Source organism: Bufo gargarizans, chromosome 5, assembly GCF_014858855.1.
Source record: "Bufo gargarizans isolate SCDJY-AF-19 chromosome 5, ASM1485885v1, whole genome shotgun sequence".
Lineage (NCBI taxonomy): Eukaryota > Metazoa > Chordata > Amphibia > Anura > Bufonidae > Bufo > Bufo gargarizans.
The window spans coordinates 420,147,530-420,172,544 of NC_058084.1; the positions used below are offsets into that span (position 1 = coordinate 420,147,530).

Consider the following 25,015-nt stretch of genomic DNA (forward strand, 5'->3'; position numbering starts at 1 on the left):
TAACTCCACTTCCTATACTGTTAAGGCATATGGCTGTAATATAGTGGTTCCTTGCTTGTGATGCCACAGTAGGGAGTTGCTCTAAGAGCACCTCTACCTGGATGTCTGTCCACCTTCTTAGGTGGAAACACCTGATCACAGGCTTACGGTTATAATACATGACCATTCAGACCTTGTGCAGGTTTTATGGCAAACATTTTTTGGCATAAAAGTGACATCCACCCCTTATAAATTTGACATATGTGCAGCAGGTTACACCGCACCCCCTCCCCAGTCATGATAAAAGCATACATTATATGGCATCCAGTTGCTTTGAAAATATGTTGCATATGCCTTCATCGTATGCAACTCGGTATCTACTCCAAAAACAGATATCCTCCAAAGTTTCTACCAGATGGTGATTATCTTCTATTTATTTTGCTCATATCTTCTTTCTTGACTACTTTTCGCTCCGTTAGGGCAGACCTGTAATCTGTGATGACTGTTCAGCTACAGTGTCTACTGAAAAGAACTTTGTCTCATTATGAGCAGCAGCCTGACCAGTGATGAGACATGGCGTAATTCATACTACCTCAGCGTCGCTGTTGCAAAAAATATCTAACACATACTGAAAGAGCAGGCAGTGATCAGGGATGGATGACGGTGAATGGTCCTTACTAGGTTCACTCAAGCCTATAAAATTTCTTTGTTTACTAGCAGCAAATCCCTGTTTATACAGGGTGAGGTGCTGCTAAAGAACAATGATTTTAGGTATTGCATAAAAGATGCGATCACCTGCCGAAGGAGCGTATGCCTTTACATGAGGCCATTATTGAGAAAGAACAGTCCGGTGAACACTTATCCCTGATAATTGTCCTGATCTTCGACCTGTGTAAAAGCTCTTTGAGCAGTTGTGTCAAAAAATGACTAAGGAGCAACTTAGAAAAAACTAAATCACGGGTAATCAGCCCTTGTAGATAAAGACTTGCATATAATTTTAATGCTTATATGATTCACACGTCCATCTAACTCAGTATGATTGACATTAGATATTTACAAGCGTGTAAAGATCTAATGTCACCCACCTACCTTGTACTCTGTTCTAAGAAACGGGTCATTTGCATTTTAAAATGATTGAGTGCTGTAATAACTAGATTTTTGTACTTACCGTGAAATCTGTTTCTCTTCCGTTCATTGGGGGACACACGCTTTACCATGGGTATAGCTGTTGCTGCTAGGAGGTGACACTAAGCACACAAAGTGTAAGCTCCTCCACTTCAGCTATACCCTTCCTACAGGGACTAAGCTAAATCAGTTAATGCAAAAGCAGTAGGAGAAGCAACACAAAATATATATATGCAAACCCAGAACCACACAGGCACGGAAAGGTCCCCCTAAACAAAAGAATGGGTGGGAGCTGTGTCCCCCAATGAACGGAAGAGAAACAGATTTTACGTTAAGTACAAAAATCTAGTTTTCTCATCCGTATCATTGGGGGACACAGGCTTGACCATGGGACGTTACAGAACAGTCCCCAAGGGTGGGCATAACAAGCAACCCTTCCGTCAATCAGAGAACCCCTCTACACCCCAAAGAAGCGTCAGCAGACGCAAAGGTGTGCACTCTATAAAACTTGGAAAAAGTGTGCAACAATGACCGAGTAGCCGTCTTGCACACCTGAAGGGCCGAAATCCCGTGATGCACTGCCCACGAGGCTCCCACTGCCCCGAGCCGAATAAGCAGTCATCCGGAAGGATGGGGCCTGGCCATTACCACGGTACGTTTCCACAATGGCCAAAGAATCCATCGGGAAATGGAAGTCTTCGACGCCACCAGCCATCGTCTCGGCCCCTCTGGAATCACGAACATGGAATCCGTCTGCCGGAAAGATGCCTTCTGGGACAGATAGGCTTGAACGGCTGGTACCAAATCCAGGGTATGGAGCGACTGCTCCCGAGGATGAGACAGGCCCAGAAAAAATTAATGGAGAATAATCTCCTCATTTAGATGGAATGCCGTACCACCTTCGGCAGGAAGGACTGCACAGGGCAAAGGACCACCTTATCTTGATTGAGGATCAGAAAAGGCGACCGACATGAAAGAGCCGCGAGTTCATACACCCTCCGGATGGATGTGATTGCCACCAAAAACGCCGCCTTGTAAGACAAGAGGCGAAGCAACACCTGCTGCAAGGACTCAAACGGAGAAGACTGGAGAGCGTTGAGCACTAGATTAAGATCCCAAGGCTCCAATGGAGGACGGAAAGGGGGAGCAGCATGCGCCACCCCCTGCAGAAAAGTCAGAACTGCCGAAAGTGAAGCCACTTGATGGTGGAACAGCACACGCCAAGCAGAGGGAGTCTGACTGAGGGGATGGAAATTTTGCACGACACGATGCACAGGCAAAATGACGCACCAAAGGGACCGCCTGCTTCGGGACCTGATCCTGGGTTCAGACATAATGACAACCCTGCCACCAAAATGGGGAAGAGGGGAAGGTTAGGCCTTGTAAGAAGGGACAAACAGCACTTACCCAGCCTGTGTCCCTCCAAGCAGCAAGACCAGCTCGTCAGCATCCCGCCAGGTGCTTTAAATCCTGGAAGTGGGGGGAGCCCACTCTCCCTCTGCTCAGCTGCCGACATGCGAGCGAGGAAACCTCAGGCCCCGCCCCCAAAATGACGAAGGCCTTCAGTGCCAGACCTCCGACTCTAACCCCCCCGCCGGAGCACCTGCCCGCATCACTGGCTGGAAAAAAATAAGCTGCGGGGGGCCCTGCAGGAGCAGGCTGCTCAAAAGCCGGGGCCTCAATTAACCATGGCCCCCGCTGGCCCCAGAATCGAGCCCACTCGCTTAGCGCCATTAGGGAAGCGCTACAATGGAAAACGGACGCCCCAGTACATGGCGCCCAGTACACGCCACATATTGCAGTGTGACTCTCCTGGGTGGGAGTGCAGGCAGTTTTTAGAACTGCCTGAAACTCCTGCTAGAAAAAAACCAAAAAAAAAACAGCAGACCTGCAACGCCTCCTACAGACACTAAGCTAAAAACTGATTAGCTTGGTCCCTGTAAGAAGGGTATAGCTGAGGGGAGGATCTTACACTTTGTGCTTAGTGTCCGCCTCCTAGCGGCAACAGCTATACCCATGGTCAATGCCTGTGTCCCCCAATGATACCGATGAGAAAACAGCACTTAAATGAATGAATATGATGAATCACGTTTATGTACCGTATTTGTTCACATAGATCCAGATTGACATATTCTTTTTGTTTTAAAATGTTGGCATGAAGGGCCACATGTAGTGGGGAGTAGTTACCGTAAGAATCAGTCAGATTACAGCTCTCATCTGCCCTGTTCACTAACCTTTCTCCGCCGCAGCACCTTGCTTCCTAAATCTTCTGGAGGCTGTTACCAACGATTTGAGTGATAGTACAGGCAAGCGGCGCACTGTTGATGTCATTCCAGTGCTTGCCTGTACGGGCACGCTCCCAATACAGCTACTAGCTGTTTCTATTATCAGGGTCACCACCGCTAGGCTGCTTCAAATATGCGCCGAAGCTGTCTAATTGGTTTCTATGGAGCAGCAGAGAGGAGGCCAGGATAGGAGATGGCGCATATGCAGGAATATGAACGCTTCTGTAGTCCCTGCCACCACAGCACAGCTCAAGGGAAGGAATACTCTGCGCAAGCACGGCCACCACTGCAGTACTGCTGCGGTGGCTGTAACCCCTGGCAACGAGCAATAAACAAAGGGAAAGAAGAATTAGGAATAGGGAAAGAAGGAGGACATATCGAACTAACATACATATGGTAACCTCTTATTATGCTAGAAGGAACAAAATGAAAGCAACTTTGCAAGATGGGACAACCCCTTTAAGTTGAAGATACAATCTGATTGCAATAGGACATTTTTCTTGCACCTGTTTTGATAAATTTCTCACAGTTCTCTTGGTGATGCAGTATGTAATGTTACTGTTGGTTGGCTTTCATCACACCAAAAAGCTGCTTAGCAGGAATAAAAATCTACCTTGATGATTTTGATACCTGTAAAGATGGGGCCTGCCCCTCAAGCCTGCTATGCTCCAACATGCAGTGGGCCTACATGTTATGTTCTGTTATTAGTTTTTTGTTCAGTACATTAGTATTGTCTGTTGCTTATACATATATTTGTGTGAATTGCAGATGCCATATTTACTGAAGTCAGTCACACACACCCAGTAAAGGCCGTAGAACCAGTCCCAAGTTTAGAGACAAAGGACCATGGAATTTCTTCTCTGTCGTCCTCTGAAGGTACAGTCAACTCTGCGAGTTTACGATCGTAAAAACAAATTGTGCAGATTTTTTCATTTTTTTTCTTTTTATTATTATGAATGGTCTGGATACCATGCGGTTTAGGGTTTCCACTACTGTAAAACTATGGCTTCCTACTGCTTGATATGTTTCAATTATCTGCCATTTTGATACAGCACATACCATTACATTTTTGTAATAGAGCCATTTCACTCAGGCTGATACAGTCCTGATCAAAAGTTTACAACCACTTGAAAAATGCCAAAAAATCATATTTAGCATGGCTGGATCTTAACAAGGTTCCAAGTAGAGCTTCAACATGCAACAAGAAGAAATGGGAGTGAGACAAAACATTTTTTGAGCATTCAATTTAATGAAAACAATGAATAAACTGAAACAGGCTGTTTTTCAGCTGATCAAAAGTTTAGGACCACACCTCCAAAAAAAAATATAAACCCTTCCCCATCCCAAAACAAAAATCCAACTTCCAAACATGAACTCAGTAATGAGTAGCTCCGCCGTTATTGTTGATCACTTCAAAAATTAGTTTCGGCATGCTTGATGCAAGTGTTTCCATGAGGTGAGTGGGAACATTTCTCCAAGTGGTAAAGACGGCCGCACGAAGGCCATCTACTGTCTGGAACTGTTGTCCATTTTTGTAAACTTCCCTTGCCATCCATCCCCAAAGGTTCTCAATTGGATTTAGATCAGGGGAATACGCAGGATGGGCCAAAAGATTGATCTTATTCTCCTGGAAGAAGTCCCTTGTCCTGCGGGCATTGTGTACTGTAGTGTTGTCCTGTTGAAAAACCCAGTCGTTACCACACAGACGAGGGCCCTCAGTCATGAGGAATGCTCTCTGCAACATCTGGACATAGCCAGCGGCTGTTTGACGCCCCTGCACTTCCTGAAGCTCCATTGTTCCACTGAAGAAAAAAGCACTCCAGACCATTATGGCACGTAGACCACTGTGGCACGTAGAAAATATCTCAGGTGGGATCTGCTTGTCATGCCAGTAATGTTGGAAACCATCAGGACCATCGAGGTAAAAAAAATTCTCATCAGAGAATAAAACTTTCTTCCACCTTTGAATGTCCCATGTTTGGTGCTCTCTTGCAAAGTCCAAACGAGCAGTTCTGTGGCGTTCAAGGAGACGAGGTCTTTGAGGACTTTTTTTGTTTTTGAAGCCCTTCAGTCTCAGATGCCGTCTGATGGTTATGGGGCTGCAGTTAGCACCAGTAAGGGCCTTAATTTGGGTCGAGGATCGTCCAGTGTCTTGACGGACAGCCAATTGGATCCTCTGACTCAGTGCAGGTGAAATTGTTTTGGGTCTTCCACTTGACTTTTTTGTTCCTTAACCCTCAGGATCATTTAAGAAATTCCAAATGACTGTCTTACTGCCCCACCTCAGCAGCGATGGCGCACTGTGAGAGACCCTGCTTATGCAGTTCAACAACCCGACCACGTTCAAAAAGGGAGAGTTTTTTTGCCTTTGCCATCACAACATGTGACTACCTGACAGAAAATGACAATGAATCCACATCTTTGCACAGATTTGGCCTTTTAAAGGCATGTGGTCCTAAAATTTGGATCAGCTGAAAAACAGCCTGTTTCAGTTTAATCGTTATTTTCAATTAATTGAATGCTCAAAAAATCTTTTGTCTCACTCCCATTTCTTCTTGTTGCATGTTGAAGCTCTACTTGGAACCTTGTTAAGATCCAACAATGTAAAATATGATTTCTTTCCATTTTTCAAGTGGTCTTAAACTTTTGATCAGGACTGTATTTGCGTTTGTACAGGGGCATACAAAAGTTTGGGCACCCCTGGTCAAAATTATTGTTACTGTGAACAGTTTAGCAACATGAAATGATCTTCAAACAGGCATAAAGTTAAAGATGACACATTCCCTTTGTATCTTAAGAAAAAACGATTTTTATTTTCATCTTTTACATTTTTAAAAGGAGACAGGAGAGGTTTTCTTTTCATGACTCTTCCATGAAGGCCATTTGTGCAGGTGTGTTATGCCCAACAGTAGAACAATGTACTACAACTAAATCTTCTAAATCTTCGTGGAGATCTTTTGCAGTCAAGCAGGGATTCTGATTTGCTTTTCTACTAATCCTACAAGCAGCTGTCGCTGAAATTTTTCCTGGTCATCCAGACCATCTCTTGACCTCCACTGTTCCTGTCAACTGCCATTTCTTACATTTCGAACTGAGGGAATGGCAACCTGGAAACGCTTTGCTATCTTCTGCTTTGTGGGCCTCAACCATTTTCTTTTTCAGAGTGTTAGGCAACTCCTTAGAACAGGCATGCCCAACCTGCAGCCCTCCAGCTGTTGCAAAACTACATCTCTCAGCATGCCTGGATAGCTTATAGCTATTGGGGCATGCTGGGAATTGTAGTTTTGCAACAGCTGGAGGGCCGCTGGTTGAGCGTCCATGGCTTAGAAGAACCCATGGATGGTGTTTTTTGGGACAAGGTTAGAGGAGTCTGGGTATTTATAAAGCTTTGAAATTTGCATCACTTGGCCTTTCCTAGCGATGATTGTGAACAAGTCTTAACCCTCACACACTATCTAATGTCTGAGACCAAAATTATCTGAGCGCTCAAACCTTCTTCTGTTCCCATACTTTTCCAAGGTACTTCTTTCCTTTTTTTCACTCTAAAATTGTACAAAACCCAAATAATACACTGCTATTGCTTAACATGTTGAAAAGTCTGTTTCATATTTAATAGGGTTTTCTGAGATTTTTTTTATTACTGATGACCTGTCCTCAGGATTGCAGCTGCTCTTAGGCCAAGTGATCTATGAACATGTCATCACCTGACCTAGGAAAAGCAGAGAGAAGGCCATGGCGTCCACAGGAGGGCTGCTGCCTTCTTAAACAGCTGATCAGCAGGGGTCCTAGGTGTTGGACCCCCACTGATCAGATACTGATGACCTATCCAGGGGATAGGTCATCAGTAAAAGACATATCATAAAACCCCTTAACTTTATGCTTTTTGGAGATCATTTCATTTTCAAATTGCTTAAGTGTTCACAGTAATTTTGAGCAGGGGAGCTCAAACTTTTGCACGTCACTGTATATATTATGTGTTTTTATTGTATCTTTTCATTATTTCCCATTGCTTATAAAGCACCAGCATATTCCACAGAACAGTACACAGCTTGTAATCACACATCTACAGCAAGTAGTTGAGGAGCCAACCCGGAAGGAGGCCATTTTAGATTTAGTATTCACAAATCAAAATTTGGTATCTGATATTACTGTAGGGGATAGCTTGGGATCTAGTGATCACCAGTCAGTGTGGTTTACTATAAGTACAGTGACTGAGTCACACAAAAGTTTTAGATTTTAGAAAAACTGACTTTTCTAAAATTAGATTAGCTATATACGAATCCCTATCAGATTGGAACAGTTTCAAAGGAGTCCAAGAAATGGGACTACTTAAAGGATAACTGTCATATTTTTTGGGAATATTGGATTGTGGTGATTAATATCACCTTGGTGGCCCTATTTCAACTTTTCACTGTGTATTCAATTACCCCTTAATTCCACATTTTTGTTCCCTGTACTGCCTACTTTTACCTGTGCTTAAAATAGGGTTGCTAGGCATGGTCCGTCTATCTGTTGATAGACGGAGCACACAGCGTGCAAGGTCACATTACAGACAGCCAGGGACTGTAAGTAAATGATTAAAGCCAGGTCCTCCCCAGCAGCTGATAACAGTGCCTGGGCTGTGTGCAGTTCTCCCTTCCCTTGCGCTTGGCAGACGCTCCCTCACTCGGCAGACTTGGAGAACGCAGAGTTGAAGCAGCGCAGACCAGGGAAGGGAGATCTGCCGGCTGCTCAGTGTATAAATGAAAGCAACATGTGGTAAGAGGACCCCTTTGTGCTGCAGGAGATTAACCCTTTAGGGGGGAGGGCTTTGGTTACTGACACTTTTGGGGGGCTATTGTTACTGGCTAGTGAGGGCAGGCGGGATTAGCCTCAGGGTGAGGGCAGTGGCGGCCATCTTAACTGAATAGTGAAATTGCAGTTTTATGCTGACTGGTTGCTAAGGGCTGAATCTTATTAAATATGGGGTAAGTCAGTCTAATAGTAACTGAATCTAGAATATCATGTTATTAGTAACTACATATATGAAAATTTAAATTAGGATCTAAATGTGAGAGTTATCCTTTAAAAGAGGAAGAGGCCATTGTGTGGTACTCAGCAGAAGTAACCAAAATCATTAAAAACAAAGATAGCATTTAGTAATTATTAAAAAAGTGAAAAACGAGGATGACAGGCAAATTTATAAGATTAGGCAGAGAGGCCAAACAAGTTATAAGAGCTTCTAAAGCACGGGCAGATAAGAAATTAGCTCAGTCAGTGAAAAAAGGCGATAAGACATTCTTCAGATACATAAATGAAAAAAGTAAACTAAAACAAGGAATTACCAAATTAAAAACAAAAGAAGGAAGGTAAATGGAAGATGATAAAGAACTAGCTGACTGCCTCAATGAATTCTTCTGTTCAGTTATTACAAAGGAAAATAAAGGAAAAGGACCTTGGTTAGGAAGGTCGACTAATGAATCTTTTGATGCATGTGTCTTTACAGAGGAAGACGTTCGAAGTCAGCTGTCTAAAATTAATACAAATAAATCACAGGGGCCTGATGGGATACACCCAAAGCTATTAAAAGAGCTTAGTGGTGAACTAGCAAAATCATTAACAGATTTATTTAACCAATCACTGGTAACAGGAGTCGTCCCAGAAGATTAGAAATGAGCAAATGTTGTGCCTATTCCCAAGACAGATAGTAGGGAGGAGTCGGGCAACTATAGGCCAGCAAGCCTGACATCAATAGTGGGGAAATTAATGGAAACCATACTTAAGGAGAGGATTGTGGATTGTTTCTGTTTCAGACCCTGTCTCTAGTGTTGCTCACAGTGTGAGGCCGAGTTCACAATTCAGTTATTTTCGTCAGGGTGCATTCTCACGCAAATTGCGGATCTGCAAAAACCGGACCAGCACCCCAATAGAAATGCCTATTCTTGTCTGCAGCTGGGGAAGTTTGGGGCCGCGGACTGGAAATGTGCATGCAGCTAACACACTGTGTGCTGTCCGCATCTTTTCCGTCCCCATTGAAAATAAATGGGTCCGCACCCGTTCTGCATAATTGCGGAATGGATTCGGACCCAAAGTGCGGACGTGTGAATGGACCCTTATTGTGAGCCGAAACCAGGTTTGGGTCAAAAACATAAGAGGTGCAGAACTTTCCATTATACCTTATCTCTGGGTAGCTTCACTACTGGTTTTGGCTCATAATCGCTGATGGAAATAACTGCGCAAATAACTGAAGTGTGAACACAGCCTTTAGCCTCATTCACACGTCAGTGTTTTATTCAGTGATTTCCATCAGTGACTGTGAGCCAAAACCAGGATTGGAGCCTCCACAGACATAAGGTATAAGGGAAAGATCTGTACCTGTTTTGTGTTTCGAGCCGCACCTGGTGTGGGCTCACAATCACTGATGGAAATCACTGACCAAAACACTGACGTGTGAATGAGGCCTTACCTAGACCTCACTTGCTCTCCTCTTCACACCGTACATTCATCTATGTGATTATGTCTATAGATGGACTTGCTGCTCAGCCATTACATGTTTCACTTGTACTTTGTTAGCTCTTAGCCATCAGGTGAAGATATGTGTACAAATTCAGAATTTCTGGGATGGGAGCGTTAAACACCTGTTGTAGTGGTGGGTGGAAGCCATATTGAAGTTTGACCTTTAGAGTCAGCCCATACATTCCAGTGGCACGTTTTAAAATTACACACACTTCATTCTTGAAAAAATAGCAGGAGAATGGCGTGCCATTTATCTTTAAGGTGGCGTGCTAGCAGGTACTTGGTAAAAATAGTACTTTTGTAGCCTAAGTTTAACCTGTTGTGGGGCCATACATCCGGTAGCTTGCACATACGTCTTAAAAATAACTATTCTTAGAACACGTTGTATTCAGTGCATATAAAGAGAGATTACAGTAATGTCAGACTGTGGTTCTAATATCTCTGTACTGAAGATGTTGGCGCTGTACAACCAATGGAAAAATGAATGTAGATCTAGTAGCAGGTAGATGCACTGCTGTGAACAGAGCTCCAGGTGACGGCTTAGTAGGTTGCTTTAAAATGCCAAATGATATATAGTCTGGGTCCCAGCTGCATGGACACAGAATTAAAACAGCCTGCAGCCACCACTAGAGGGAGCGCACTGTGTTATTATTGAGCTCAGTATATGACTGTATGCAGTAAACAGCTGTGCTCCCTCTAGTGGCTGCTCTAGGTAGCCTTTTGTATCTTTCCTTCCACAATTGAATTATAATGTTGGTTTTTAATTTGACAACCAAAATGTATAATTTGGCTCCTACATTTTGAGACTTAGGAACCAAAGGTGCCCAAGTGATTTTCTTTTTTTTTTTTTAAGCCTGGAACCTTGCTGAAGTGGGAGTTGGGGTTTACTGGCATTGTGCAAGTTGAATATTAATGTGGAAACTTTTCCTTTTTACTATGTTCTACTAAAGACTCCCTTTAACAGCTGGGCTCTGGTTCTGACATATCCTCCCCATTCTGTGAGTGGGATGCATGCTCGCATACCTCTCTCTGATCTCTGCCTGTGCACATGGTTGTTACTTAAAGCTGATCAAAGGGGAGAGGCCGTATTTCTTCATCTGTTTCTTCACCCTTCCTTAACATCTATTGCCAAAAGCATCTGCATGCTCTGGCTCTTCATTACTTCATAGATGTCAGTGACCCGTAAAGCTGGTTATAGTCATTCATATACATCCATGCATAGGATCATCTGTGGGTGCTCTCTTATAACTCTCAGTCGCCGGTAAATGCTCCATTCTTAATCTGAAGTTTAGATTGCAGCAGATACAATTTTGACAGATTTTTTTCATGTTAACAGTTGTTAGGACCCAGGAAAGTTCGTAATTGTGTATGGCTAGGTTAGCTGGACATATAAGAGACAGTTGCATAGTTCTCTTTAGTCATTTTCCCCATCCTTATATCGTTTGCTCTGACACAATCAATACAATGTGGAAATCTTTGTCATTGTGTGGTATACAGTATTCTTACATTTGATTGCTGTGATTATGTTATTAATTCTTTGCAGAAATGTCAGGTTTGTCATTTCAAGTTGCATCACTAGATGAAAGTGGCCATCTTATTTTGTGGGTAAGTTTGAAAGATAAATGCAATAAAACCAATATATGTTTCCTTTAAAGCAGTTGGCCGGGAATGCTTAAAGGGGTTGGTCACTCTCTGGCTACATGTGGCAAATGTGTATTTAAGATGGCTAGATTGGACTTACTAATATAACAATTGTTGAAATTCTGTACCATTTTCTATATTTCATAAGGTATGCCCCTTGTTTGCCCAGTCTTTTGTGCTGTCCACAAAATGGCTGCTGATGGAGAGTCATGTGACCAGGCAGATCACCTCCATGTGATGTCTCCTGCATTCTAACACACCGTATCTGCACTAAACTCCCACCAGGGCAAGTACAGATGACAGGTTCAGTGTATTTGAACAGAGGAGGCATCACCTGGAGGTGATTTGCTTGGTCAGATGACCCTCCATCAGCAGCCATTTTATGGACAAGACCTGTCTACACAGCACAAAAGACTTGGAAAACAAGGTGGCATACCTTATGAAATATAGAAAATGGTGCAGAATTTTACCAAAGGCTATATTAGTGAGTGCCAATATATTCGTCTTACAAACACATTGGTCAACAGTAACCAGAAAGATGGCCAACCCCTCCGTGAGCCCTGCAGCTCTACGCCGCTCTGATCCTGCACGCTGGCTCCTGTGTGTCCATCTTCTGGTCCCTGGTTTGTTTAATTCCTCCTGGGCATGACCACCTGCTCTGCTTCAGCCAGTGACTGAATTCAACTGTGACATGTCCACAGGAGACACGTCACCACTGAAGCCAGTTTATGGTTGCATTGAAGGTGACCATGCCTGAAAGGAAGTAAACAAGCTGGGGACTGGAAGATGGACATACGGGACACCAGCGTGCAGGACCAGAGCGGCAGGGAGCAGCTAAGTATTAATCTTTCATTAGCGGATCCAGGCTGCAGGTAGTGGTCAGTCTATACGGTTAATAAAAAATCAGCACATGGCGGCACTCACCAACTGTAACACATTCAGCACTTTATTACTTCCATTAATACAGGCAGGCAGTCGATGCAGGAGAACAGTCAGGCTCCAGGCGTTGTACAGGCACGAGGGAGTATGAAATGTCGTGGCCTGACTGTTCACCGGCATCCAGTACCAATAGAGTGTGGAAAGTTTCATAGTTGGTAAGTGCCGCCACTTTATTTCTATGAATGTGCTGATAAATTAAAAGATAGGTGTTCCCGGACAGCCCCTTTAAAAGGGCTGTCTCGCAAATAAATATAAAATTTATGTTGTCTACTGATGGCTAACATAATTTTTTAATAAAAAAATAAATAAATGCTCCAGGGTCTTAATATGTCTATTACATTCTTGTTACATGGCTCCCTGGTGTCCCGTCCCATTGGTCACACAGGGTCAGTCCCACCACCTAGATCAGTGGTGGCGAACCTATGGCACGGGTGCCAGAGTGGGCACTTGGGGCCCTGGAAATTTCTAAGCCATATACCAATATGCCTTAGACTTTTCCTGCCATTCATCAGCACAGGGCGGACTATGAACAGCACAGGCAGCGCACTGAATGTAGGCAGCTATTATAGCTAAATGATAATGTACACGGAAGATACACTATACTGGACTGTAGTATTCAGGTTAAATTGCCGTGTTGGCCCTTTGTGATAAATAAGTGGGTTTTGTGTTGCAGTTTGGGCACTCAGTCTCTAAAAGGTTCGCCATCACTCACCTCGATGCTCTTGTACACAGCTATTCTGATTCCAGCTATTGTGCAGACCAGTTCTTAATAACTGGTGCAATAAAAGCGTATTTTTCTGTTGGTGGATGTCTAAAAGGGACTATAAAGAATGCCACGGCGTGCTATAAGTATGGAACAGCAGTATCAAGATAGAAGCATTTATTTTATTTATCCCATATAAAAAATGTAAGGTTTTGCTTCATCTAACAGATAGCGGTCATATTTAATCGTGAAACAAGCCTGTTAAGCCTTAGATATATTAACTCCTATTAGAGGAATGTACTTCACTGATTTACAAGTTTTTACTGGAAATCTTTCATGTAAATTGTGGAATGCCCTTGGGTTTTTTTTACTTAGAAAAATAACAAGTCTTAAAAGTCTGGATGTGTTCTCAGCCAAAGGAAACCACTGGATAAAATCCCATTGATTTGAGGGGCTAGGCACCAAATACGCACAACCACTGCTCCAGACTCCTATACACTTCTCAAAATTAGGTGTGGATTTAGCTGCTGGACCTCTACCGCTTGACTCTTTTGCGATCTCGGATCATCATGTTATAAGTGTCCAGTTTGGTGACGTCTGAATCGTAGGAATCTTAGAAACTTTCTAACTTCTCTTCTCTAAAATGTAATGACCTATCCTCTGGTTAGGTCATCAGAATCTGATCGTGGTGACCTGGCCGATCGGCTGTATGAGAAGGCCCAGCATGCTCCTGTGAGCGCCGCAGCGTTCTCGGTCACGTGGCCTGGGCGCAGCTCAGCCCATTCAAGTGAAGATTGCAGCCTGAAACTTAGTGCAAATGTTTTAGCACAAGGTAGCCACTGACATGTAAAAGTTGATTTTTCGCTGTCAGAGATGTCTGCAGCCTTTAAAGGCGTTGTCTGCCTTTTAGATACTGAAGGCTTATTCTCAGCATAAGTTATCAATATCAGATCGGTGGAAGTCCGACGCCTAGCACCCCTACTAATCGGCGGCAGCCGCTGGCGGAAGAAACATAAGGGTGGATGGAGCTCAATCCACTGTTAAAAGGTGGACAATTAACAGAAAATGTATTTATATTCACAATATCGGTTGGAATTAAAGGGGTCATCCTATGATTAATGTAAATGATGAAAATCAGACATCATATAGTACATGACAATTTCTTTCTAATAAAGCTAGAACCAGCCCTGTACCTCACATGGATCCAGAGATCTCCACATTCATTGCTCCAAATCCTCTGGTAGATTTACATCAAGCTGGCAGCTCAGGGGTGTGTCCCTTTTGCTGCAGCTTTCTTCCTATCACAGCTCAGAAGGCAGTTGAAAGATGCAACTGGGCATGTCCGTCCACCTAAGTGTGGTAGACAGAGAAAGAAGAAAAAAACACAGCAGGTGGCGCTAAACAGATACATTTTATTGAGTAACTCCGTGGCTATAGTACATTTTCAATTACTTGCATTTACAGAAGTATTCAGAGCCAGGTGCTGGCTTAAAAACTGCAGAATATTTCTCATGGGAAAACCCCTTTTAACTGGTTTGCATTCAATGAATGTAATTGCAGGTAGTGGTGGAGCTAAGAAAAGCTGATCTTGCTGGCTCACAAAGTGACCTGGGTAAGTTTTTAATATTACTTCACTCTTTTCTACTTTGTTAGTAATCAAAAAGTTAAAAAAAGGCTTAACATGTTCCTATCTGCCTAGGTTTAATCCCGGGAGGGAAAGTGAAGCTGGTACACAGCTCATCTATACTCCTTAGTGACAAGTAAGTGATTTATGCCGTGTTAATGTATTCCTGATATTAGAGGCGCCAGTGTATTCGATGTACATTGTGGGCCCGATGAATTCCTGTCTCCTTTCATGTCACTGGAGCCCTTGTTTCCTTCTACAGTAACCTTTGGGTGGTCAGGAGGGAGAAGAGCCAGTACCACCCTGCTGTGTCTGGGTGCTCCTTTCTTCTTCATCTGACTTCCTATGGGGCGATATAGAACTTTATGCACCCTTTTCTTAAGAGTTGCTGTTGATATGGTTATGTCCAACTGCTGGCTGCTTGCTGGGATCTCGCATATATACGTACACCACCATTTGTCATATTATTGGCTTTACAAAAACATTACTAACTGAAGTCTGTCTTGTGACATGCGCATGACTTTTTTTTTTTTTCTCTAGATTTTTTCACAAAGGTGTTCTGATGCTGGGAAGCCCACAAACTTTGAATATTAAGTTTCTTCCTCGGGACTTCAATCATTTTGTCATTGGAACCGATATTGTAAGTTAGAGCACATACACATTTACAGTACGTTTGTTCACATCACAAAAATGTTGATGGAATCTGTTAACTTCTGTGAAAGGATAACAATAATACCTGTCCGTAGTAATACATTAGTATCACGTTTTTCCTGGGTGACATTTAGAGAATTATCATTTTCTGAACACATTTACAGTATGCTGTATTTTTTGCACTGTAAGACACACCTGCCCATGAGATGCACCTAGGTTTTAGAGGAAGAACAATATTTTTCATCAGACCTCACATCAGACCCCCAATGTTAAGTAGACCGCAGATCAGACCCCTTGCTTAGACCCCCACTGTTAATCACCTCTCTTGTTCCGGACGCCGGCGCTCTTCCTGCTGCGCTGTACTATGACCCAACGTCACACAGCCTGAGGTCACAGAGTGCGCCTACGTCCTCCCGCTGTACACAGGTCACAGCACAGCACAAGGAGCGATGTATTCCCCGTTCCAGGGTCCGACTGTACTAATTTAATTTTCGCTCTACAAGACGCACAGACGTTTGTCCCCCACTTTTTGGGGAAAACGTGCTTCTTATAGGGTGAAAAACTATGATCCTTTTAATTTCTCAAAAATAGTCAGAGGTTACCTAAATGTGCCATGTACTTTGTGAACAGCTGTTGATGTATTTCAATGTTACACAGTGGAGAAGTAGTAATTCCCTACTATATATCAATTTAAAAACAGGCACTCACTCACTAAGTCAAATGAGGGATGGATCTGTTTTCAATTGCACCATATTGTGTCAGTGAAAACGGATCCGTCCCCATTGACTTACATTGTAAGTCAGGACGGATCCGTTTGGATCAGTTTCATCTGATGGACACCAAAACGCTGCAAGCAGCGGTTTGGTGTTCGCCTCCAGAGCAGAATGGTGGCGGAACGGAGCCAAACTGATGCATTCTGAACGGATCCTTATCCATTCAGAATGCATTGGGGCTGAACTGATCCGTTTGGACCGCTTGTGAGAGCCCTGAAACGGATCTCACAAGCGGACCCAGAAACGGCAGTGTGAAAGTAGCCCAAGTAGACACAAATTCCACTTGCTGATTTCCCCCCCGCTATCAGGCAGATGATCCATGTTCTGTATTGTAATGCATCCCCTGGACTCCTAAGCTTAGAGAAACAGTACAGCGGACTCCTAAATGCCTTATAGCATACAGGGCCGTGGATGCTTGCCAGGTTACTGCACGGGAGGGAAATTGAGCTCTGAGATGATAGTGACATTGTTGGAATCTATGGAGGAGATTTATCCAAACTGGTGCAAAGGAAAACTGGCTTAGTTGCCCATAATACCCAATCAGATTGATCTTTTCATTTTCCAAATGAAAGATGGAATCTGATTTGTTACTGTTTGCAACTAAGCCAGTTTTCCTTTGCAGCAATCTTTGGAAACCAGCTTGCTATGGCATCTGTTCACAACCCACATTCCCTTCCCTGTGAGGGTTCTCCTTGAACGAGGTGAGGTTTGTCTCATTAGGACATCCCCGGGCAGAGATCCACTACAGGGCAGCTTTCACTCTGGAAAACTGAACCCAATCGTATGTTAGCTGGTGATGAATGCGTTTGATTGGGTGCCATGTTAATAGTAGCATGTCATTTTCTATTATTCTATAGTATTGAAAGCACCTTTATATACTGTTTTTTATATTCTAACAACTTTAAATGTATTTTTTCTTAGGGTTTAGTAACTCATGGAACACAATATGGATTGATAGAGCCCCCTATGCAATACACGTCTCTACACGACAAGCTCAGGCCATCACAGGTCACAGCCATTGATTTCTCACCATTTGGAGCTGCTGCGTTTTTGGTATGTACTTCATCTGGGACCCATACAATCACGAGAACGGGGAATTTATACCTTTATACCTCCCGAAATGAACGGAGTGGCAGGTGGAACATATGCACTGCCTCTCCATTGACAGCTATGGGAGTTCTGGAGACAGATAAGTACAGTGCTCAGCTATTTCTGGAACTCCCATACAGATGAATGGAGCAGCAGTGTGCATGCCTGACCTGCTGGTCCTTTAATTTCGTGAGGCTCTGAGTTTTACTGGATTCCGTTCTCGTGATTGGCGGTCCCAGCAGTAGGATCCCCAACGATCCAATGGGTTTTTCTTGTCGATAGGGGATAACTTGTCACAACCAGAACATCCCTTTAAATTCAAAGCATGTCAATTTATGCTTAGAGTTTTCCACCCAAAGGGCAAAATTCCAGCAAATCCACTGCAAAATCTGCAGCATAGAATGCATTTATGTATAAATATATGTAAATATGTATGTCTATTTGTGATTGGATACTTATACTTATGTCACTTTTTATATTGTGACTTTATTGGATATGATTTCCCCACTTTATACTTTGATTGGTCTTTACTTATTACTCATCAGGTGAATTCTAAGGCCTCTTGCACACACATGTCCGTGTTTCCTTTCGGAAACCATGGGTCCGCAAAATACAGATACCTTCTGTGTGCTTTCTGTATTTTTCTCACTCCCATGATTAAGAATGACTGTTCTTGTCAACAATATGGATTAGGACATGTGCTAGAATTTGAGGAATAGCCACGCGGATCCGCAAAAAGTGCAGATGTGTGTATGGTACCCTAGAAATGAATGGGTCATTGTGTTACCTACCAAAAATGCAGATAGCACACGGATGAAAATTAAGATCAGGCAGGTGAGGCCTAATTGGTGCACGGCCATTTGGGGTATTGATATGGCTGTTTGTACGTGGTTTTGTTGCATAGAAGCCATAACGTTGCAGGAATGCTGATGTCTGTTGGACAGGTATGAACTAACCCTGAGACACAGACTGTTGTACGTGTACCTGTTACCCACAGGTATTACAAATAATCCATTGTGTTGCTCTCACTCAGTTCCGTTCCCTACAGACCCCGTCGTGTCGGGTGCGGTTGAGATCTGTTGTACGGCTGATCCAGCAAAGTGTCGTGGCTTCCATTATGAACCTAGAGGGCTGTTGCACCTGCAGATGTTTCGGCAGATGATTGCTAACGAACATTCATATGAACACTCGTTAGCGATCATCTTGCAGTGTAATACTGCCGCTGATTACCTGCTCGTTCATCTGGTAATTGTGATTTTTAAGCATGGTTAAAAATCATCATTTGCCGGCAGCAGAGCTTGCTGTCTAATTACCGGTCTGCCACTGGCAAACCACTAGACAGCATGGGGATGAGCGATGGCATAACATCGCTAGCAGGCGATTGCCGGGATGGAACGCTTCCCTCCCGACAATCTCTTGCTCAGTTGGCCTGTGTAATACAGGAGCAGGACCTAAAATGAGATAAGGGTGTTTGAGAGTTAAAGTATTAGAAAATAATGCATTTCTTTGCATTTTGTTTCATGAAGGCAGGATGTTCAGATGGCTCCATAAGATTACACACAATGAGCACAGAGTTCCCAGCGATGCAGTGGAATGACAGCACTAATGGCCAGTCTGTTACGGCGCTCCAATGGTCCTTCACTAGACCCACTGTGTTCTTTGTCCTGGATGCAGCATCTTCCATCTACATATGGGATTTGTCACAGAATGATTTACATCCAATCGCCAAAGAATCCATTACGCCTGACAAGTGAGTAAACATTAGTTCATGTTAAAGTGTTTCTCCATCTAGCAGCAAAATTCTTACATGCATAATGAATAAAACCGAGACTGCTTGTTGTTCCAGATGAGTGATGACTGAGGAGCAATGTGTGCCATATGCATTAAAGGGGTTATCCAGTGATTAAAGGGAATCTGTCACCGGGATTTTGTGTATTGAGCTGAGGACATGGGTTGCTAGATGGCCGCTAGGACATCCACAATACCCAGTCCCCATAGCTCTGTGTGCTTTTATTGCTTTAAAAAACCGATTTGATACATATGCAAATTAACCCGAGAGGAGTCCTGTATGTGAGATGAGTCAGGGACAGGACTCATCTCAGGTTAATTTGCATATGTATCAAATCGGGTTTTTTCCACAATAAAAGCACACAGAGCTATGGGGACTGGGTATTGCGGATGTGCTAGCGGCCATCTAGCAACCCATGTCCTCAGCTCTATACACAAAATCCCGGTGACAGGTTCCCTTTAAAGAGAATCTGTCACCAGCGACCTGCCTGTTCACCTGTCTGCATAGACACGTAGCTGGGGTTCATCTGTTTAAAAGGCAGTTTTTCTTTTGTTGATCTGAGGCTCCGTTTCCAAGTTATAATACTTTTTCTTAATATGCAAATGAGGCCTTTGGTGCAATGAGGACGTCACTATTACTTTCTGTGCACTCAGGCTTCGCTCCTTTCTGTGGTCAGCCCCTCCCTCGATGCTTTGCCAATGCTTGGCTGTGTCAGTCAAAGCAGCAAGGGAGGGGCAGACCACAGAAAGGATTGGAGCTCGGGTGCAACAACAGCAATGGTGACGCCCTCATTGCTCCAAAGGTCTAATTTGCATATTAAGAAAAAATATTATAACTCGGGAACGGAACCTCGGATCAACAAAAGAAAAACCTGTACCTCACATGGATCCAGGGTGGCATCTCATGGGTGGTTTACTTTGAGGGGACGTGTCCTTTCTGGTGCAGCTATCTCCCTGTAACTGCCACAGCTTCTAGCAAAACATAGGGCTGCTGGCAGATGGTGGATGGAACTGCGCATGTGCAACCTGCTAATTCAGCATAATAGGATGTGCACATATACAGATTGAACAATAGGGGGGCCATTCTAATAAAGTAAAAGGAATATCTCAGAACTGCAGCAATTTTCTAATAGAAACTACATTAGAAAAGTAATTCGTTTTTTCATGCTGAACATTAAACGACATTTAATGTTGGGACAACTCTTAAAGGGTGCATTCACACTGCGTTTGCATCGTAGGAAGGATTACTCAATGTATGGTTCCGACAGAGGCCAAAAGGACGTTCTGTTGACATCTGCTGGATGAATGGGGGCCTATGGATATGTCTGAAATATACACTGGGGGGCATTCCTGGCACATACACCAAATGTACACTGCAAATACTGAGTGAATGCACCCTTAGGTGCAGCTTTTGTATATGGAAACATGAATTCTGCTTTATTTTCACAGTGCGCTGTGTATGTCGGTGTTTGGAGAGCCTGAAAAGAACAATAGCATAATGGGTCTGGCCTTGGGCAAATCTTCCGGAAAAGTGGAGATCCAATATATTAAGAAGAAAATAGCCAAGATCCAGCCACAAGAGTTAGACAAGTTGCATCAGATTTTACATGAGATTTGATAATGATCTGCAGTATGAATGTCAGCAGTGTAACCAATACCTTGTACAGAACTCAATTTATATTTTGCGTCCACAGCATTATTTATTCTATTCTATGTTTTTCAGAAATATACGGTATATTTTTGTATTGCGTACATGTGATTGTTTTGACACTTACAATATTTAATAATTGGATTTGTACAAAGACTTTTATAGAAATATCTTGTAGAATAGGTTTGTATATAAAATCAAAATCAATTCAGTGGTCTTAAAATAGTAGTCTAACAATTACTGTATTTTTGGGCTATAAGATGCACTTTTTATCAAGAAAAAATAACTCGCTAAAAAGTGCCTGCATCTTATAGTTTGCAGTAAGGATGGCCCAACAGTACCAGTCCTCCCTGAGTGCTTCCTTAGTGATCTGGCAGAGCACTCATTCAGCACATGGAGAGGGTTATGAGGAACACAGCTCTCTCCATCATGAAGGAGGAGGAAGATATCTCTGAATAACTGCAGATGAAGAACCTTTCATGATGTCATCAGTGGGAGGAGCCAGACCAGGAAGGGGATAAATTGGAGTTTTTATTAAAGATGTGTGTGCAGCAGAGCTGTGTCATACCTCCCAACTTTTTGGATGATCAAAGTGGGACACTTTGGCTAGGACTACACGGCAACACTGGTAGCGTGACAGCTGTCGCAGCCAGGATCGCTGAGTAGTGGTGATTCCATGGAAATGAATAGGATCATCGCAACAGCTGCAAGAAATCCAGGTTTCCTAGTAGCCCTAGCCTTATGGTTTTTTGTGTAAAAGTCAATTTTTCTCGTTCATATCGTTGGGGGACACAGAAGACCATGGGTATAGCTGCTGCCCCTAGGAGGCGACACTAAGCAAAAAAAGTGTTAGCTCCTCCTCTCAGCTATACCCCTCCTACATCCACTGAGCTTATCAGTTTTAGCTTAGTGTCCGTAGAAGGCAGAAATTTTTTTGTTTTATTTTTCAGGTTTGGGCTGCAGGTGGGCTATCACCACCTGTTTTTCCCACACTTGAGGGGGGAGACCAGCGGGTGCTCAAGCCTACTGCTCATTCCACACCTCCCAACTCAAATCCGCTGTTACCCGCCAGCTTCAGTGTCACCTTGGCTACTACTTCTGGAAGTCCCCCCTGTTACCGGTGTAGCCGCCCTCCCCAAGGGGCAGCACATTGAGGAAAGTGACAGGTATATTACCTACCGCCCCTGCCTTCTGCCTCAGTACTACTGTGCTGATGAAAGTGCTAACTGGGCTCTCTGCTGAGTCTTACAGTTCTGGTCATTAGTACAGACGGATGTGGGTTCAGTTCCCCTAGCTCTGTTTTGTTAGAATTGAGCTGTGTATATATATATATATATATATATATATATATATATATATATATATATTTAAAAAAAATATATATATATATATATTTAACCCTTGGAGCTATCTGGTCCTTCTAAACCTAGTTCCCACGCCATTCTGTAGGCAGAATTTCTTTACCCTACCACTGGTACATACGTCCTATAGCGTAAGCGGAATCCTGGCACTACCGCTGGATACCGCACTCCCTGTAGCTTACCCTCCTTCTATAGGCGGAGTAGTTACACTACCACTGAATTCCGTGAATCCTGTCATATTCCCTTCCCTCCTTAGGCCGAATATATGTGCTCACCACAGGACCCTGTACATTCTGTAGCATTACCCTCCTTCCATAGGTGGAGTAGTTGCCCTTGCACTGGATACTGTACAGCTTGTAGCATTACCCTCCTTCCATAGGCAGAGTAATTGCCCTTGCACTGGATACTGTACAGCTTGTAGCATTACCCTCCTTCCATAGGCAGAGTAATTTCCCTTGCACTGGATACCTTACAGCCTGTAGCAATACCTTCCTTCCATAGGCGGAGTAATAGCCCTTGCACTGGATACCGTACAGCCTGTAGAAGTACCCACCTTCCATATTTGGAGTAATTGTCCTTGCACTGGATGGTGTACAGCCTGTAGCGCTACCCTCCTTCCCAAGCGGTGTACTTGCTCTACCACGGGATACTGTACAGCCCATTGCATTACCCTCCTTCCATAGGCAGTGTAATAGCACTACCACTGGATACTGTACAGCCAGTGCCATTACCCTCATTCTGTAGGAGGAGTAATTGCACCCCCACTGGGTTCTGTACGGCCTGTAGCATGTCCCTCCTTCCTGAGGCGGAGTAATTGCACTTCCACTGGGTACTATACGGCCCGTAGCCTTATCCTCTTTCCATGGGCAGAGTACCCAATAGATACTCTTGTTGTTGAATTTCTTTTATTAGAAAGAGCCAAGAAATTATGCGATACAACAAAAACAGACCTCTATTGCAGGTCGAGGCTGTGTACATACATGAACGTACAATCAGAGGACCACATATTTAGTAGATGATGAACACTGTCGAGTTATAAGACAAGCCAATAAAATCAGCATCAGGCGTATATGTGCAATAGATCCCCGATAGGGACAACATGATATAGAAATACAAGACGTTAGACATAAGACACGGAAGGGGGAAGGCGGGAGGGGGGGGGGGGGTAAAGATGGTTCCTGACAAGTATTGTAGTGAGGGGCAGAACCTAACGAAAATAACTCCAAACCTGCCCAATCATAGTTAGAATACCCAAGAGCTCATACACAAACTCCCGAGAGTCCTAAAAACACTGTAGGAAGGTATGGTCCTCTTAAGAACTGGCATCAACCCTGCTCAACCAATTTTGAAAATCACTAAGAACCCTTGAACAAAATCCAAGGGGTCCAAATTTTTAAGTATTTGTTGGAATTGCTTGTGTCCTCCGCCAAGAGCTCTTCCATTCTGTGAATTTTCTCAAAGGTGTTGAGCCAGTCCTTAAAATGAGGGGCAGTAGTGGATTTCCAAAATCTAGGTATGACCAGGCAAGCGGCTTGCACAAAGAATCTCAGGAGGCCTTTTTTCAGCGTGGAGGTAGAACCAGGGAACATAGAGAGCAACGCTCCCGCCGGTGTCCACCTAGTTGTGTTGCCACTGACTCGATCATATAGGTCGTTGAGGGACTTCCAGAAGGGTGTTAGTCTACTGCAGTACCACCAGATGTGTGTCATATTGCCCACCTGGTCACATCGCCAACATGTGCTAGGGCATGAAGGGAGAAAAGAATGTAACAGGTCTGGTGTCCTGTACCATCGGGTACGGACGACTTATGTGATAACTCGAATGCCTTCTCCCATTGCTCTGAAGAAAATGACTTTTCCCATACTCTTACAAAGGGCAGGGTCGAAACAGTCGTCCCTCCTCTGGAGCAGCCCGTAGATCAGAGACACTAAGTGTTTGGGGGGGGATGATTGGAGGCAAAGCGCTTCAAAGGTAGTGAGGTCTCTAGAAAAATTTTCCTTGGGGCCTAAAGAGGTCAAGAAAGTCTTTAAACTGCCGTAACAAAGCCATGCCCCTCTAGACGACCCCTACGGGAAGGAAGACAGCGGACGCAAGGAGCCCTTTTCTATAACTAGGGATATAGTAGGGTTGTCTGCACTTTCAATACCCAAAAGCGATTTACGTCCCACGCCCAAAGGGAAATCAGGGTTATCAAGAAGTGGGGTCAAGGGGCTGGGGAATAGGGTGAGGCCCAGGGGTATTGCACTTTTATCCCATATTCCTAGTATGCCCGAGGTCAACAGAGTGAGCCGCGGAGGTCTTTTAGACTTAGAAATCCAGAGCAGATTCTGAACTGGAAAACCCACCTCCTGCTTCTCAAATTGAATCCACCTTTTGGAATGTCCATTATGAAACCAATCCAAAATATATGAAAGGATTGCGGCTTTATGATATTTTGGGAGGTCCAGGACCCCCGCTCCCTCCCTTAACCTGTGGCGGACCAAGAATCTCATCCCCAACCTGGGAGTAGAGCCTGCCCAGATGAATTTTAGAAACATGGATCTAAGAGTTCGGAAGAAGACTCTCGGCAGAGGTATGGGAATAGTGCGGAAAAGGTACAAGATTCGTGGGAGTATATTTATTTTAAGTGTGTGGATCCTACCAAACCAGGATAGCGGTATACTCTTCCAACCCTGCAAATCTTTCCTAATGTCCTCATTAAGGGGGGTAAAGTTTAGTGGGAAGAGATCAGATGAATTAGAGGGAATAACTGTGCCCAATTATACAATATGGCCCTGGGCCCAATGGAAAGGAAATGAGGATTGCAGAGTATTGACCAGGGTGGGCGGCAGAGTAATATTAAGAACCTCTGACTTATGGAGGTTAACTTTAAAGTTGCTAAGGTCTCCAAAGGTCGAAAATTCCTTTAGAATAT

The 25,015-nt window shown here is 43.7% G+C and overlaps 1 protein-coding gene across 2 annotated transcripts in view; it reads left to right on the plus strand.

Moving 5' to 3' along the window:
* The window catches only part of DYNC2I1 (dynein 2 intermediate chain 1), a 57,363-nt gene extending 36,416 nt beyond the window's left edge, over positions 1 to 20,947 (plus strand). For both annotated transcript variants that reach the window (XM_044294033.1, XM_044294034.1), the window contains 8 exons: positions 4,158 to 4,265; positions 11,428 to 11,489; positions 14,728 to 14,779; positions 14,867 to 14,927; positions 15,332 to 15,431; positions 17,137 to 17,268; positions 18,831 to 19,054; positions 20,542 to 20,947. In XM_044294033.1, coding sequence (XP_044149968.1) covers positions 4,158 to 4,265; positions 11,428 to 11,489; positions 14,728 to 14,779; positions 14,867 to 14,927; positions 15,332 to 15,431; positions 17,137 to 17,268; positions 18,831 to 19,054; positions 20,542 to 20,710 — 908 coding nt within the window. In that variant the 3' untranslated portion in view covers positions 20,711 to 20,947. The remainder of the gene's footprint in view (positions 1 to 4,157; positions 4,266 to 11,427; positions 11,490 to 14,727; positions 14,780 to 14,866; positions 14,928 to 15,331; positions 15,432 to 17,136; positions 17,269 to 18,830; positions 19,055 to 20,541) is intronic.
* The last annotated feature ends 4,068 nt before the right edge of the window (positions 20,948 to 25,015 follow it).